This window comes from Rhinolophus sinicus, chromosome 15, assembly GCF_057876585.1.
Source record: "Rhinolophus sinicus isolate RSI-liver-muscle chromosome 15, RSI-T2T, whole genome shotgun sequence".
NCBI lineage: Eukaryota > Metazoa > Chordata > Mammalia > Chiroptera > Rhinolophidae > Rhinolophus > Rhinolophus sinicus.
Window position 1 is genome coordinate 42063324 of NC_142515.1, and position 16372 is coordinate 42079695.

General features: G+C 41.8%; 1 protein-coding gene across 2 annotated transcripts in view; it reads left to right on the plus strand.

Moving 5' to 3' along the window:
- Window positions 1-13906, plus strand: part of ARID5B (AT-rich interaction domain 5B) — a 169662-nt gene extending 155756 nt beyond the window's left edge. The window contains exons 9-10 of one of the 2 annotated variants that reach the window (XM_074339490.2): window positions 7500-7698; window positions 11103-13388. In XM_074339490.2, coding sequence (XP_074195591.1) covers window positions 7500-7698; window positions 11103-13256 — 2353 coding nt within the window. In that variant the 3' untranslated portion in view covers window positions 13257-13388. Of the gene's footprint in view, window positions 1-7499; window positions 7699-11102 lie in introns of both variants that reach the window. The other variant, XM_019731792.3, reaches the window with a different exon arrangement.
- The last annotated feature ends 2466 nt before the right edge of the window (window positions 13907-16372 follow it).

Genomic DNA, 16372 nt, shown 5'->3' on the forward strand with positions numbered 1-16372 from the left:
CACTGCACAAACATCTTTTCAATTATGTGAGTAACAGATGCCTTCACAAAGGAACTATTGAAAATTCAGAAAGCATGTTTCCAAAAAAGAAAGGGGGGAAAAAAAAAAGTATCAGATGACAGAAGAATGTAATTGTTTACCATTAAAATATATCCTTAACTCTTCCACTGAAAACCTCTTGGAACATTCTGTTTTTGTACAAGTTATTACAAAGTTTGATCAAAATAATAAATGTTTGGGGGAACTGTTGAGCATTTCAGAAGCTCTGGAATCCATGGTATGTCACATCCTTAGGACTTAAATACACTAGCTGGTTGCCTGTTTTTACATATGGACACTGCCTGCCTTCATTTGTAGGGTACATGTCATGTTGCAAACACCGCCACGTATTATTCTTGAAATAACCTTCGTCTGCCCTTGAAATGGATCCACCCAACTTGATTCTAAGTTAGTCATTGTTTTCTCATTGAGGAGAATAATTGCTGCCATCTTGGCTGGCTGGCATTGTGGAGGGCTAGGGACTGTTGATGGGTCCATGCCCTTTGTTGTGAGTCTGTATTTAAATTCCTGGGACCTAAGGTCAGCCTTTCTTACATCCATTTGAATTTTCTTCAATGTGGTCTTCATTTGAAAGCCATGAGGCTAACTAACATCAATCTAGACACTCTTACAAGTGGCAAGGAGGCATCATAGAGGCAGAGTCTCGTAAGGGCTTTCAGTCTAGCTGGGGAGACTACGGGAACCTCAGACTTGGGAAGATTAAGTGCTATAGCCTGGAATTCATGGAGGATAAGGTTCTTGAATTTCTCTTTCCATCCAACATCAAGCTCAGCCTGATGTAACTAAGGTTACCAGCTTTTGGAGAGTTGTAGCCCATTGTAAAAGCATTTGTGTGCCCAGTGCCCGAGCCATGCTTTTGTGGTAGAGGATTGACCCTTTGTTTCCATGTGGGTCTGTTGCCTCTAAGAAGAGGAGAATGCTTACTCTGATTTCTTAGACAGTTCCTTAGGAACTTGGAATTCTCTTAACCCAGGGGTGATCATTTCAGTATCTCCCCTATGTTGGTGCTTCTCGGACAATGGTTGAAGATGCACAGCTATCTTGCTGATATACAGACAGCTTGGACTAGCAGAGGCAGGCAGATCGGGTTTGAACTCAAATTTTGGCACTTAATAGCTGGCAGAGTCTATGCCTTTGACTAGTCTTTTAATCACCTACCTTTGAACCTCAGTTTTTTCATCCACAAAATGAGGATAAAATAATATACCTGTGGATAGTTCTTTTTGTAATGGTGGACGCTAAGACATACAAAGTCCCTAATACATGGCGGCTGCTATTAATATTTTAATGACTAATGTAAGAACAGACTGAGGTGTTTCTCCCGACCCGCCCATTTCACCTGTAATCCAGGCCTCCACAGCTCATGTAATTCCAAATCAGGGGACCTGTCGTTCTTGAGCTACTTTTCTCACACTGACATGCCTTTGTGGGAGTCAAGTCACCTTCTTGCTGGGTCTGGCACCATGTACCTTTCTTTCCTCTCTTTGCTTAGTGAGGGTCATAGTCACTCCAGGACCAGGGAGGAAGGTGTCAGAGTTACCAGTAGGCCTCAGAAACAACTCTCCCACCACTTCCAGGGGTAAATGGAATTGATGCCTACAAAACGCTTTTTTTTTTTGTTCATCTTCTGCTGCCCCTTGAGTAGGTCATGAAGCCCCCAGTGGAGCAGATCATTTTCCCAGGGAAGAGCTTTTCTGAAGACAAGGGTCCATGTTTGGTTGTTGATACCAGTGGGCCACGTACATACAGTTTAGGTATCTTAGCATAGAATACAAAGGATGCTATTTATACCCACTTCCTTTTTAAGAAGCTTGATACAGTTGAGCCTTGATAGCTCATGGGCAAGCTGTCTTTTACACAGAATCTATGTGGCAGTCTCCTGCCTTTTTCTTGGCTTCAGTGGGTCCTGCCATAGGCTTATTCCCCTTGGCCTATGTGTCAGCGGGGTGCCTTCCTCCATGGTTTGGTGCTCAAAGCTTTCAGTTCACATCTTTGTCTGTTGGGAGGTCACAACAGAGGCCTCTTTCTCAGCTCTCGTGGTTACTAATCGTTTGCTACTCACATTGCACACTATTTTTTTTCTGCTTTACTGAAGCTCATGCCATAAAACGGGGGAGATATTTATCTGGAGCCCACATCGTTCTCAGAGGGAGCTTGGCTTTTAAAAGAACAGGACCAACGCAGCCCAGTTTCTATTGTACTCAATGACCATTGTGCCCACGGTGGGATCGTTCCCGCTTCTGTGCACACTGACATCACCCATTTGTGTATTTGGCTTTTGTTTTGGTGTCTACTGCCCACATGCTCTTCAACCATTTCTAGAGTCCTGGTCTGGAACCCTGAAAGGTGAATAGTGTGTGAGAGGAGAAATTCTCTCTCCTTCTCAGAACCTTAACAGATGTGTGTACTTCATCTTCCAAAAAGGAAAGTATACCTTTTATTAGCTTCATATTTGGTGAAAGATGGCTTCCCACACTTTGCAGTGAAGTTATATTTTCAATTTCTGGCTGAGAAGGGAAATGTCTGGCCAAGCCTTAGAATTTATCAACCCTGGAATCAACTTGGAGGTGTAATGACTCCTTTTGGGATCAGATTAGGTCCGAAGCCCCAGAGGAACCAATATGTCATTTTATTTCTACTGCCACAAAAATACCTAGTAGTATAACGATAGTAGCGTTTTCGCCCTGACATGCACACCAACTTTATTTCCCTCTGCCCCTAAATTATTCTGTTCCCAGAGCTAGCAGATCTTTGGGCCTGGAATTTTTTGCTGGTTTGATACCATAAAAGTACCTATGGAGTAACTAGGGTGAGGTTCAAATACAACCCTAAAAATTTCCCATTTCTTTCCCCCACTCTGCAGATTGAATCAGTTCCAGACATAATTATAATATCATTTTTCAGAACTCTATAAATAGATTGATTCTCATTTCTCCTCTTAAGCACTGTTTGCTAAATGTTTTGGCCCAAAAGTTCAGTCATTCCACGTAAGCATTAATCAATACAGGAGACATTAGTGGTTACTCGCGCAGATGAGATTTGACATTATTTTCCCCCTACCTATGAGGAGGGGAGGGGAATGTTGCCTAATAAAGATGAAGGGTCTTTTCTTCTTTTGTGTGAAATGCATATGGCGAGGACTTGTGCAATATACATTTCTCAAACGTGAGGCTGCTTGCTGCTTTTTGTTGAGAAAGAGAGGCAAGGCTCTGGAGGATTTTAGAATTTGTAAATATAAAATTATCTGCCTTGGTGTTTAAAAAAATAATAAAAGGGAGAAAGAGTTGGCAGGTTGCCAGATTACTTACATTACAGTAATAGATTTGCTGACCCCTGACTTCTGCTGTAGAGAAATGTATTGAATTTTTCATAATATCAGATGAGGCAGATCTAAAAGCCGAGTACACTGAGCACCATTATTTAACTTGAGATTTAACAAAGCCGAAATCTCTTCAAACCAGCAGTTTCTTGTATGATGATAATTTAGGGGCTCAGACACTAATAAATCAAGGTTAGAATGCCATTGATTTGTTAATTTTAATTTGGGTTGATTTTAAGTCATCTTTATTTTAAAGAAGAAGAGAAAGGGGAAGGAGGAAAAAAATCTTGCTTTTCACAGTGACTGAATTTAATAAGAATCTCCGTGATAGCAAAGGCTCCCCTACTGTTTCTGCTTTGGGGTGGAAAATGTTATTCTTGTATTATTCCTAGGGAAAAAAAAAAAAATCTCATGCTGCTACAAATCTTATGCCTATGGAAAGATGTTATTTTTTAATGCACGATGGCTTACCTATTTCAGATCCATTAATAGCATCATAAATAAGCATTTTGCTAATCTTAAATGTGAAATCTGGATAATAATAAAGACCCATTTATCTGCCCAGCTTTCAATCCCCAGACTAGATGTAGATTGGGGGAGGGTGGGATCTCTCTGGATTTTCTAATGAACATATTGCTTTTTTTCCCCATTACTTCCACCCACCTAAAACCCAACCCATATTCTCAGAGTTGCAGTGCATTGAAAATATTTCTCGTGTGTAATGAGTTCTTGGGGGTTGGGGTGCATTTTTGCTTTTATCTGTGCAGTTTAGAAGCTGATTAAATCTTTGTTGTACTACAAATATTTGAGGAATAATCCTCCTCAAGGCACAGGCGTGTTGCATTATACTAAATTCTTTATACAGTACAAACCTACTCAGCTTCCTGCATTGGGCAATGCTGACCTCATATTGGCTAACCTGTTTTTAATTCTACCACATGTACGTTAAACGTTGAAATGTTCAGAAACCTGTACTAGTTTTCGTCCTCTTGTAATGTAAAAACTTCTAATAATCAAATGATAAGATCATATCCTGTGGGGTAATTGTGTTGTACCATGACAGGATAACTGAAAAAACATTCAGTGAAAATCACACCAAACGGAAATCTCTATATGAACAGCACTTGTTTTGGTGCCGTGTGAGACCATGCCCTGTTCTTCAGAAGCCTAGTTGGTCATATTTCTACTTGTTTCCTTTTAGCTGCTGCCTTTCTTGTTTTATTTTGGGAGGCTTTTTTTCTCTAAGCAACTATAATTATCTTTCAGTGATTTAGAACGGAAAAAAACCACTCAATTGACCTTTACACACACACACACATACACACACACACACACACACACACACTCTTATGTTCTCTCTCTCTCTCTCTCTCTCTCTCTCTCTCTCTCTCTCTCTCTTTCTTTCACACACACACACACACACACACACACACACACACACACACTCCCTCTGGAAGCCTTGAACAAGCAGGGCTTGTGTTTGGATTCAGTTTTACCTTAGTCATGCCTCTTTCCAGATACAAGAAACATTTAATTCCAGATTTCCTGCTTCTGGCTTTAGGCCTTTGACCGGCAAAGTGAAATGTATTTTTTTACTGCTGTCCGCCAGCCAGCTGCTGAGTTAATGTGTGTGTGTGTGTGGGGGGGGGGGGGGGGGGCAAGAGGGAGGGGAGAGAAAGAAAAGAAAAAAGAAATGAAATGAAAATGTTGCCCTGCCTCTTGAATTTGCAAAATTGTATAAGGAAATTAGAGCCTCCTGAGCACCCATTTGAGAGGTGGGTTGGCCCAGGACTGTCAGAACTTGAGGGGAGGGGTCCTTTGGGGCCCCCTTTGGGTGTCTCTCCCACCCAATGCTCTGCTTCCTCTCATCCTCCTCCCCACACTCAGAGGTAGTGCTGTCATCCTTCTCAGCAAAGAGGGTCTCTAATGGTGTCACCGTCTCAATTAGAGAATATAGTTGGAGGGAAGGATAGTCACCATTGGAATATCCAGACTTCAATGCTCCTTGGGTTCCCATGGCAACCAAACAGAAGTAAAACAAACCTATCTGCCCCCAAAACAAGAAATATGTTTTCATTACATCAATTTAAAATATTTTTTCCAATTTAAAATATTCAATGCATTTCACTCCCGGATAAAAATCTCCAACCCGCCGATGTTGAAGGGGCTCAAGTCCCTGGCAGAACCACATAGATAAAAGGAATTGGGGAGAATGCTGGGGACTTTACAGATGAGACAAATAAATTCAAGTATGAACAAGATTGCTTTTTTTCTCTCTTCTGCTTAGTTGTGCTTTTTATTATATAAACATTAACTGTAATATTACAGTGGGAAGCAGGTATTTGGCAGCCATATATTATTTTAGTAAGTCTACATGGAGAGAATAGTTTCCAGTTTTAGCAGCTGTAACATGTTTAAACTCAGTTTGTAATGGGATCTGAAGATAACTATTCCCCACGGGCTGTGTTGATCTTCATGGCTGGCCCACTGCCAGATGTGGGGCTCAAAACTATTATTCACGCCTCCTTGCACATACCTTGCCTGAGCATGCTCAGTAAATGAATTTTGTTCCTAATATGCTATAAATTGGGATTTGATTTTCTCATCGTTTACCTGGTATTTATTAAAGAGTGAAATATTATGATCACAAATGTCCCCATGTCTGTACTCGCAAACCTGAACAGTTTTGTATGTTTAAGTAGTTGAGATCCAAATTGCATAGTTAGAAACCAATTTTAAGATAGCTAACAGATATCCAAACCAAAGAACTTTCTGCCTGGGAGTTTTAGTTTAAAAATAATTAGGGTTCCCGATATTTGAACAGATTTATGTTGTTTATAAGCCAAGTACATTTTCTTCATTGAGTCAACTTGTCTTATTTAAAACAAATTATGTTTGCTGTATTAAAGTTCATATTTTTAAGGCTGAGTCTTGTATTAATCCCACAGTGAGTCATTAATCATACCAAATGCATTATAAAAACTTTAATCACTGAAGTTGAAACTGAGATTGTAATGCAATCCATCCCTTTTAATTACATCAGCTATTTTTCCCTTTCAGATCAAGAGCTATAGCACAAAGGGGAAACAGATTAAAACTAGAGCTGTTTGATGTTTCTCTTTTTAGAGCAATTTTATGTACTTGTTTAAAAAGTTATATAATTAAAATGCTTGAATTTTTCAGCCCTCTGATTTTTGTGGCTGGAGTGGTCTGTCCACCTTCCTTCTCATGGTGCCCTCTTTTACTGACACCCCAAAACAGAGTTCCTCATGCTGGACTCACTTACTCCTTCTCTGAGCTGCTGGATAAGACACCTGTCTGTCAGCCACGTTGTGCTTGCCTCCCATCAAGCTCTTTATAGGACAATCTTAAGTGTCCTGTATTTTGACATGAATGAACATACAAACTTTGGAGACAGGCAGAACTAGGTTCGAGTTCCACTTTTATCAAATCGTGCTACTGTTAAGCAAATCATTTAACATTTTTGGGCCTCAGTTGTCTCAGCAGTTAACAATAATAGTAATTATTATTATTATTCCATATGGTATGATTCTAATAAATAATATGGTAATTTACCATAGAGATATTGTAGAGGTTACATGAAATAATCCATATTATGTACCTAGGAGACTACCTGGCAAATACTAGTACCTATTAGAATATAAGCCTCATGAGGTCAGGAACTTTGAATCTTTTGTTTGCTGCTATTTCTCAGTGCCTAGAACACTGCTCAGGAAGTAGTTGTTGGCAGAATGACAAATGAACAGCAGCTATCATTATTGTTACTATGATTGTTGTGATGTTGTTCTTGGCTCTTAGCTGGGTTCCATGGGCAATGATGATGACGCAGCCTTGGATACTTCTTTTGGTATCCTCAGTGTATAGATTCACAAAACCAGAAAGAGGTCTTGCAAAGCAGTATCTAAGTCACCAGGTACTGGTTTTGACCAGGGAAGTATATCACTAAGCTGTGGAATAAGTTTCTAGAAAAGCATTGGTGTCGTTGGCGATGAAGTCATGCAATAAATCACTTGTACTGAGAAAAAGAAAATAAACCCACAGCATCAATGCTAATGGAATTACCTCCCCTGATTGATCATCTCTTGTGATATACTTTTAGATTAATCCTGCCATATGAAAGGTTTATTAAAGGAGAGGAAGATAAGCCCCTGCCTCCAATCAAACCTCGGAAACAGGAGAACAGCTCACAGGAAAATGAGAATAAAACAAAAATATCAGGAACCAAACGCATCAAACATGAAATCCCTAAGAGCAAGAAAGAAAAAGAGAATGCCCCAAAGTCCCAGGATGCATCTGAGGTGAGTTGTTCTCCTCCACAGAAATACCTCTGTGAGCCGGGTCCTGCCTCGGGGTCTCCTAGAGCCCTGCATCTGTAGCTTTGTCCTGAGATGACAAAATCATCTCTAGCAAAATGCATCTATAGCTGCAGCACGAGATGACGAAATCAACTCATCTCAACTTCACAGTTCTCCAAAGAGTGGACCTTTCGGTTTGCTCAGGAACTGAAAGGCAATGCATGGTGTTGAATGGGATAGGCCAAAAATAGGATCCAGAAAGATGCAAACATCCTGTAGAAAACTGCTAGCAAATGCTGACTTTGAGATAGAAGGAGCCAGAGCATCAGCTGTGTGAAGCCAAGGGACTCCAATTTGAAAGATGTGGTTTCTTTGCCATTTCACAACCAGTCTATCTGAGGAGGTGGTGTGACTTTAAATCATGCTTCGTGGGGTCTAGCAGGGAGGGATGTTGAAATTAATGTGCAGGACTGTCCCGAAAACTTTAGAGACTTGTTTGCCTCCTGTAATTGACCTCTGTGCAACAGCCTTGGGTTGAGACCAATTTAGAAATATCTTAAGTACATATTATTTATGGGGAAATTTTGAAATGGTTCCTCTGAAACCATTATTATCTCTCATGTTAACAGGTAGTTTCTGAACCTTTTAAAACAAGCCCCAGCTACCCGCAGCCCCCAACAGTTCTTTGGTGGAAACCATTACTGACAGCATACGGCCAGTCATGGAGCCTGATCTGGGCTGTGTTTCAACATGAATAATAAAAGCCCTGTTGCCCATAAAAAAACAAAAAAACAAAAAGACTTAGCATCCACATTTGGAGACAGCATGTTCTAGGATTCAACCCCAGGGGGAATTTGTTACTGATATTAAACACCCCCTAAAAATCATGTTTATAATGAACACATAAGAGACTCCCTAATTAAACACTGGTTTAACACACACACACACACACACACACACACACACCACGACAACCTCCTAACTAGAATTCAACTTACCCAACTGAATCCTGCGTAAGAAGATAGTATTAATACCGAGAAGATATTTATTTTTGTTTCACAATTATTTTAAGCTCTAGTAATTAAAAACGGGGGGCAGGGGGAGATGATGAAGAGATTTCTAAACATCTGCAGGCTTGCCACATAAATGGCCAAAAGCAAGGAAATTCCAAGTTAAGGCTTACATTCCATTCCTCCTTTATCCTGTTGGCCTGGTGATTTAGTATATGGTTTTGGATCAGTGAGTTCTATTAGATACCATATGTACAACATTGCCAAAGCACCAGGGGACAAACTGAGGACCAAGAGGCCAGCTGATCTTTGAATGGCTCTACTTTGGGGATGAAGTTTGAAATGATTGGTTTGTGAGTTGTGGAAGGAATCCTGAGCTCAGGCCTTGAGCACATCAGTTTAGGAAATGACCATTGTCAGGAGTAGAGTCCGACCTCCTGCAGTCCACGGAAGCCCTTCCAGCCTTAAGGCACCCTGTTTCCTCTCAGTCCCAACAATTCCCTTCAGTGTCGTGAGTGTCGAAGGTTATCATGATCAGGTTATCTAAACTACCTGGACCCACACATCCTCTCCAAAGTTGACCTTGTAGTAAGAATTGTTCCCCACCTCCAACAGAGACCCATGTAATTGACCAGGTATATTTCCTCTCATGGGGTATGTGTTTGGAGTTTTATTGTTGTCGTTGTTTTCATTGTTTTTAATTTTTGATGTTTTCAACATGAAGCAGTGAACTCAGTGGAGATAGGAGGGCTTATCAAGCCCTCCTAGCCAAACCCACTATCTTCAGGTAATTGGACTACAAGTTGCATGATGGGAAGACACCATTTAACATACTAAGGCAGATCATAAAATGCCATCCTAGGAAAAGGACCCTTTACCTTTTTCTGCTTAGCTTTCAAAGAACCCCTAAACCTGTTTACGACTAGAAGCATAGAACTCTCCGTACCTGAAGGCCTAAGTCACAGGAACTTCAGTGGGACTGAGTATCCCCAAAGCCCCACTGCAAACTACAGTCCCATCAGAAACCAACATTTAAATGCAATTTGCCTTTTTCCCTTGCCATACTCATTTTTCTGTATTTTTCATGTAATGTGTAATAAGCTCAAGAGACCAATGATGATGGTTAATGTAAAACAAGTAATGATATTTGTACTGGAAAAGGCAGCTATTGGAACCAAAAAAAAATGAAAGATGATAAACAAGGGCTCTTAAGGTATCACACATCCCTGAAAAAAAGGGGTATCTTTAAGTGGATTTAAGAAGAAATATGTATGAAATGGGTGTGAATCCTTAAAATTTTTGTTTCTATGCATCGCTACACAGCATCCTCAGTCTTACCCAATGATGCTAATATGGTCGACAATTCTCAACAAAGAAGAATAACCTTCAAGGGAGGAGGAGAATAAAGATCAGTTCAATACAACTGTTTTGAGGACTGTTCTCCACTAAGATATGTCAGGGCAGAATGACAGAAGTTTTGAAAGAGCTTGTCAGTCAGCTGGGTCACAGATGGAAAGTTAAAATGACCTTCAAAGGTCAAAGTTTGCACAGCTACATAATGCAATGAATGGGTCGAATTGTGCCCACAACTTCTGTCAGTTGGGACACATAAAGAGCATCCATTTCCTTGACTACAATTTATTTCAGTGAACAGAAAGCTGTATTTGTGGTGGCGCTCACTGCCTGAATTTTGACAACTTCATTTAACTTTCATAGAAATGTAGTTTGTTGCAGGCAAGAAGGACTTAGAGTCCTTCTGTCCCTCAGGTAGACAGGCTGCCATTGAATCTGCATAATGTTTCAATATTTTGGCTTTATCTGTATGCAATATGGTGCTGAGTAGAAATTATTAACACTTAAGCATCGCTAAATTTTATGCATCATATTGGACCCATTAGGACAGGATTCACTCTCTCAAAGAAAGGCAAGGAGTTATAGTGAATTTGTTGTTTGTTGTTGACATGGGGTTGGTTGGATTTTTGAAAGAGAGATGCTGGAAAAAAAAAATCGTTCTCCAAAGTGTCATAAAGCACAACATGTAATTTAAAACCCATTTGGATAATTGACTGATTTGACAAAAAGACAACCTCAGAATTAAACTATATATTAGAATCAAGAAGTGATATGATTGTATACCATCAGTACATAACACTTTGATATTTTGATAGGTGTCTCACAAGGGACTAAGTGAATATGCATATTTCCCCTAATGTTTCTGTAATTTAGATTTCTTTGTTTAGAGCCGTGATTGGGGAGTGATAAAGCTTTACAGAACCTCCATGAGCTGAATGACAAACCTGTTTTCAAGAAAAACTGCTGTGTGTAATGTTTGATTTCATAGAAAACTATGTCAATGCATGTGACTTCTTTCTGACTGTCTTTACAATATTTTATCAGGTTTCATCAGAGCAAGAGAAGGAACAAGAGACTTTAAACCAGAAAAGCATCACTGAGCCTCTCCCAGCAACAGACATGAAGAAAAAAATAGAAGGGTACCAGGATTTTGCAGCGAGGCCCCCGGGGTCCACAGCAGACCCAGAAAAGGACAACGAAACAGATCAAGGTGCCAACAGTGACAAGGTGGCAGAGGAGGCAGGAGAGAAGGGGCCTGCTCCCCCACTCCTGGGTGCCCCTCCGGCCCCTGAAAAGGATCCAGGCGTTGGCAAACAGGCTCTCACCTCTCCCAGTGCTCTTGTGGACTCAAAACAAGAACCCAAGCCCTGCTGTTTTACAGAGAGCCCTGAAAATGAACTCCAAGACACGTCCTTCCCCGGCTTCCCCATCACGCAGCCACCACTGGCAAACCCGAGTGAGATGGAGGAAGACAAAGTACCTGCCATGGCGGATTACATCGCCAACTGCACTGTGAAGGTGGATCAGCTGGGCAGTGACGACATCCACAATGCACTGAAGCAGACCCCGAAGGTCCTTGTGGTCCAGTCGTTTGACATGTTCAAAGACAAAGACCTGACGGGGCCCATGAATGAGAACCATGGACTTAATTACACCCCCTTGCTCTACTCACGGGGCAACCCAGGCATCATGTCCCCACTGGCCAAGAAAAAGCTTTTGTCCCAAGTGAGTGGGGCCAGCCTCTCCAGCAGCTACCCTTATGGCTCCCCACCCCCTTTGATTAGCAAAAAGAAACTGATTGCGAGGGACGACTTGTATTCGGGTTTGTCCCAGGGCCACCACGGCCAAAACACGGACCACATGGCAGTCAGCCGGCCCTCGGTGATTCAGCACGTGCAGAGTTTCAGAAGCAAGCCCTCGGAAGACAGAAAGAGCATCAGTGACATTTTTAAGCATGACAAACTGAGTCGATCGGATCCCCACCGTTGCAGCTTCTCCAAGCATCACCTCAGCCCCCTTGCTGACTCCTATGTCCTGAAGCAAGAAATGCAGGAGGGCAAGGAGAAACTCTTAGAGAAGAGGGCACTCCCCCACTCCCACATGCCCAGCTTCCTGGCTGATTTCTACTCGTCTCCTCACCTGCACAGCCTGTATAGACACACCGAGCATCATCTTCATAATGAACAGACATCCAAATACCCTTGCAGGGACATGCACAGGGAGTTGGAAAACAGTTCTTTTTCTTCCCACAAACACCAAGAGAAGCTCCATGTAAATTATCTCGCGTCTCTACATCTGCAAGACAAAAAGTCGGCTGCAGCAGAAGCCACCACGGATGACCAGCCAACAGACCTGAGCCTTCCCAAGAACCCGCACAAACCCACCGGTAAGGTCCTGGGCCTGGCCCACTCGGCCGCAGGGCCCCAGGAGAGCAAAGGCATCTCCCAGTTCCAGGTCATCAACAGCCAGAGTCGAGACTGTCACCCCAAAGCCTGTCGGGTATCGCCCATGACCCTGTCAGCCCCTAAAAAATACCCCGAAGCGCTCTCAAGATCGGGAAAACCTCACCATGTGAGACTGGAGAATTTCAGGAAGATGGAAGGCATGGTCCACCCTATCCTGCACCGGAAAATGAGCCCTCAGAACATTGGTGCAGCGCGTCCAATAAAGCGCAGCCTGGAGGATTTGGACCTTGTGATTGCTGGGAAAAAGGCCCGGGCAGTGTCTCCTCTGGACCCGTCCAAGGAGGTCTCTGGGAAGGAGAAGGCCTGTGAGCAGGAGAGTGAAGGCAGCAAGGCAGTGCACGGTGGGCATTCAGGGGGCGCATCGGAAGGCCACAAGCTCCCCCTCTCCTCCCCTATCTTCCCAGGTTTGTATTCTGGGAACCTGTGTAACTCGGGCCTCAACTCCAGGCTCCCAGCGGGGTATTCTCATTCTCTGCAGTACTTGAAAAACCAGACTGTGCTCTCTCCGCTCATGCAGCCCCTGGCTTTCCACTCGCTTGTGATGCAAAGAGGAATTTTTACATCGCCGACAAATTCTCAACAGCTGTACAGACACTTGGCTGCAGCCACACCTGTAGGAAGCTCGTATGGGGACCTTTTGCACAACAGCATTTACCCTTTAGCTGCTATAAATCCTCAAGCTGCCTTTCCATCTTCTCAGCTGTCGTCCGTACACCCCAGTACAAAACTGTAAGCCCAGCTCTGCCCAGCATCCCAAATGGCGTGTCTAACAGAGCTTCACTCCTTACCCTGAAGGTGATGGCTTATAGAATTAGAAGCCAGTATTTCTTCTAATCTGGGGGTAAGATCAGTTCCAGCCAAAGGGCCCAGAGAGGAGGTGAACATACCTGATTTTTCTGGGACGACACCAGCCTTCTTGGCTGGTCAGTCGTGAGCCCCTTCCAACACAGTTGCCCTTGGAGTCCAGATCATTCACTTTGCACAGGGGTCTTGTGAAGGGATTTATGTGTATCCAGGAAGAACTTAGAGGACCCCGGCTGAGTTCCAATGGTCAGGAAACAATCTAAGCAAAACAGGGGCAGGCATTTCAAAGGAAGGGGCAAGGAAGACTGGCAAACATATATGCCAAGGGATGCCCCTCTTTTCATAAAACTCTCCAAGGTTCAATCAATGCAATGTATAGTAAAACTTCAATAGAGCTTTCGTTTTGACACTATTAAACAATCCAGAGAAGTAAACACTGTTAAATTGACTGTATATATTTGCTTCTTAAAACTACCCGTATCACTGTTCGCTCACCTAATTTATATACAGGTAGTTCCATTCCCAATTCCTCCTGGTCCTTTTTTCTTTTTTAATTAAACAGTATCGCTTTTGTTTGTAGGTCTTTTTTGTTTTGTTTTGTTTTGTTTTATTTTGTTTTGTTTTGTTTCAAAGGCTAACGGACTGTCCTAGTTGTTGGTGTGTGTTTGTAATTTTTTCCACATCTTATCATTTTGAGCAGCTTTGGGTGGTAAAGTTATTGTTTACATATTGAAGCAACTGATTCTAGTGGAACAAATGAAAAAGAAACAGTTGAGCACACAATAGTGCAAAGAAAGTTCCATTGCAGATCCACAACTTACGGACTTTGTTCCTCCTAAATAGCATAGTTGAAAGAGCTCATACACTGCTTACCTGACCAAATGCTTTGCTTTGAAGTATTGGGTTATGTGAAAATATCGAGCATTGTACTTACCTTATCTAGGCTGTGAAACTGTCCTACATACCAGAGGAATCATAAAAACAAAAACCTCACTGGCAGCAAGCTGCTGAATAACAACAGAGTCTAGAGGACATACTTGTGGGCTGCACAGATATTTTAGGAATTTCAGAAATTAGAACAGGAGCCAAAATGATTTACATTGGTGTTGGCCCTGATCCCTTTAAAAAGTCCAGGAAAGGGGGTTGGGAAGAGGATGGAGCCCAACTATCCAGAAGAGAATGAGCAGCTGAAGGCCCATTCACCCGTTCCCTGGGCCGTGGTCTTGAGTAATAGGTAGTCAGGTTGCCTTCATCAAGTTGGTTTCTTGTTGTTCCCAAGAAGAACCTCCCAGGCCACATTTTTTGGGGGATAATTGGCATACTGGATTACCCATTTCTAAAGAAAGTCATCCTCTTTGGGTTTATGGGCGTGAGTTTTATGTGTATGCATGCACATACAGTGGTTGGTGTCATGTTTGTAACCACCTGGCAATACAGTCCGCTTTATGTTTTATTGTTGGAAAGAAATGGTCCAGCTGTCCAAGCGGTCGAAAGATGTGAGAATGTATATTGTCATTCTTGCCACTTTATTCCATTTGCTGCCAAGATGTAACAGCAAGGTGGATGCATTTTCTAAGTGTGTTGAAAGTCGATGGATACAGAGAGTGATTTTCTTTCCAAGTCCCTGCTGATAAGACTGCTTTGATGAACTCGCCAGTCAACCCTCCCCTCCCCCAACACTACCAGTAGACATTAGAACCATAGTTAACCAAGCCTTTTACCTCTGAGATATTTAATTCTATGAAAATTGATGACAATTTTCAACTTCTAAATAGGTAACTCGACTGCAAAATAATCAAAACTGGTACAACAAGGAAACTGCGGCTCTTAAATGAAGCCATGCATGCCGTACATTTGTATTGAAATGTCTCCATGATACGAAGCCAAATATTCAATGTAACATACTTAATATCCAAAGGTGGAAACAAAAGAATGTAGAGATCTAGTGTTGAGTTCCATTTGCTTCAATTAATTATTTACCTTCCTGTGGAATAATATATACATATATATATATATATTTAATAGATCCATAGCTAGACTAGTAGAATTTAGATTATAAATGTGTGAGTGCAGATTATCCTGCTATTGCACAAGATAGAGGGGGGAAGATCTCAATTCCAGCTGGCAAAACGCTGGCCAGGACAGATAGAATAAAGTTGCACTAGATTGAAGGGTCACAGAATCAGAGGACATGGAAGAAAAGGAAACTCCATTGGTTCTGCAGCAGACATGGGCTAGACCGGATGTGGTTTCTACGAGTTCGTTTTCTCAAAGAACATGGTGGGGGAGGGCAGCCTGTCCCTGGTGGAGCTCACCTATCCATTTGGAATATGGGGTATTTGTTTTCCCCACTGCGATGATTTCAGTCTGGTTTCATCATGTTGGAATTTGATCACACCATTTTCAAACAATGTTAACGTAGTCCAGCTTTTGTTTTTCTCATCTCTTCGCTGTTTCTGTCTGAGGAAGCTCATACCCTCGGCAAGACATCAGGACAAATAAAGAGAAATGGGGGCCTACATTCCCAACAGAAGCAGTGTGTTATTTGTTTTAAAACTACGAACAGAGATCTTGGAAATCTTTCAAAAAGACCATTGAATTCTTCATTGGCTGAGAACTACATTTTAAAAAGTCTTAAATAGGGCTTTGTTTTCATTGTTTGAGTTCAAGGGGCCTTATTATTGAATGGAATTGCACAAGCCTTTCTTTGTGCAATCAAACCATTGTTATTGGTAGTTCTGTAAAGGAAACTGTGGAATCTAATTGGCAATGGAGTCATAAATCTATTTACTAAGTGTGGCTTCCAAGAAATGTTGCAATTCAAAATGCACTAAGTCCGTGATTTACTGGAGATTTGGAGATTCTAAATAATATTTTTTAAAAGCCTTTCCATGCAATTTCTGGTTTAACTTTTGGCAACTCAACATAAAAAAAAAAGAAAAAGAAAAAAAAGAAAACCACAACAGCCCAACCGAGTTTCAGAATTAAGTATTCTTGTAAGTGATTGGAACTTGTAATATTTGCCACAGGACTGACTTATTTATT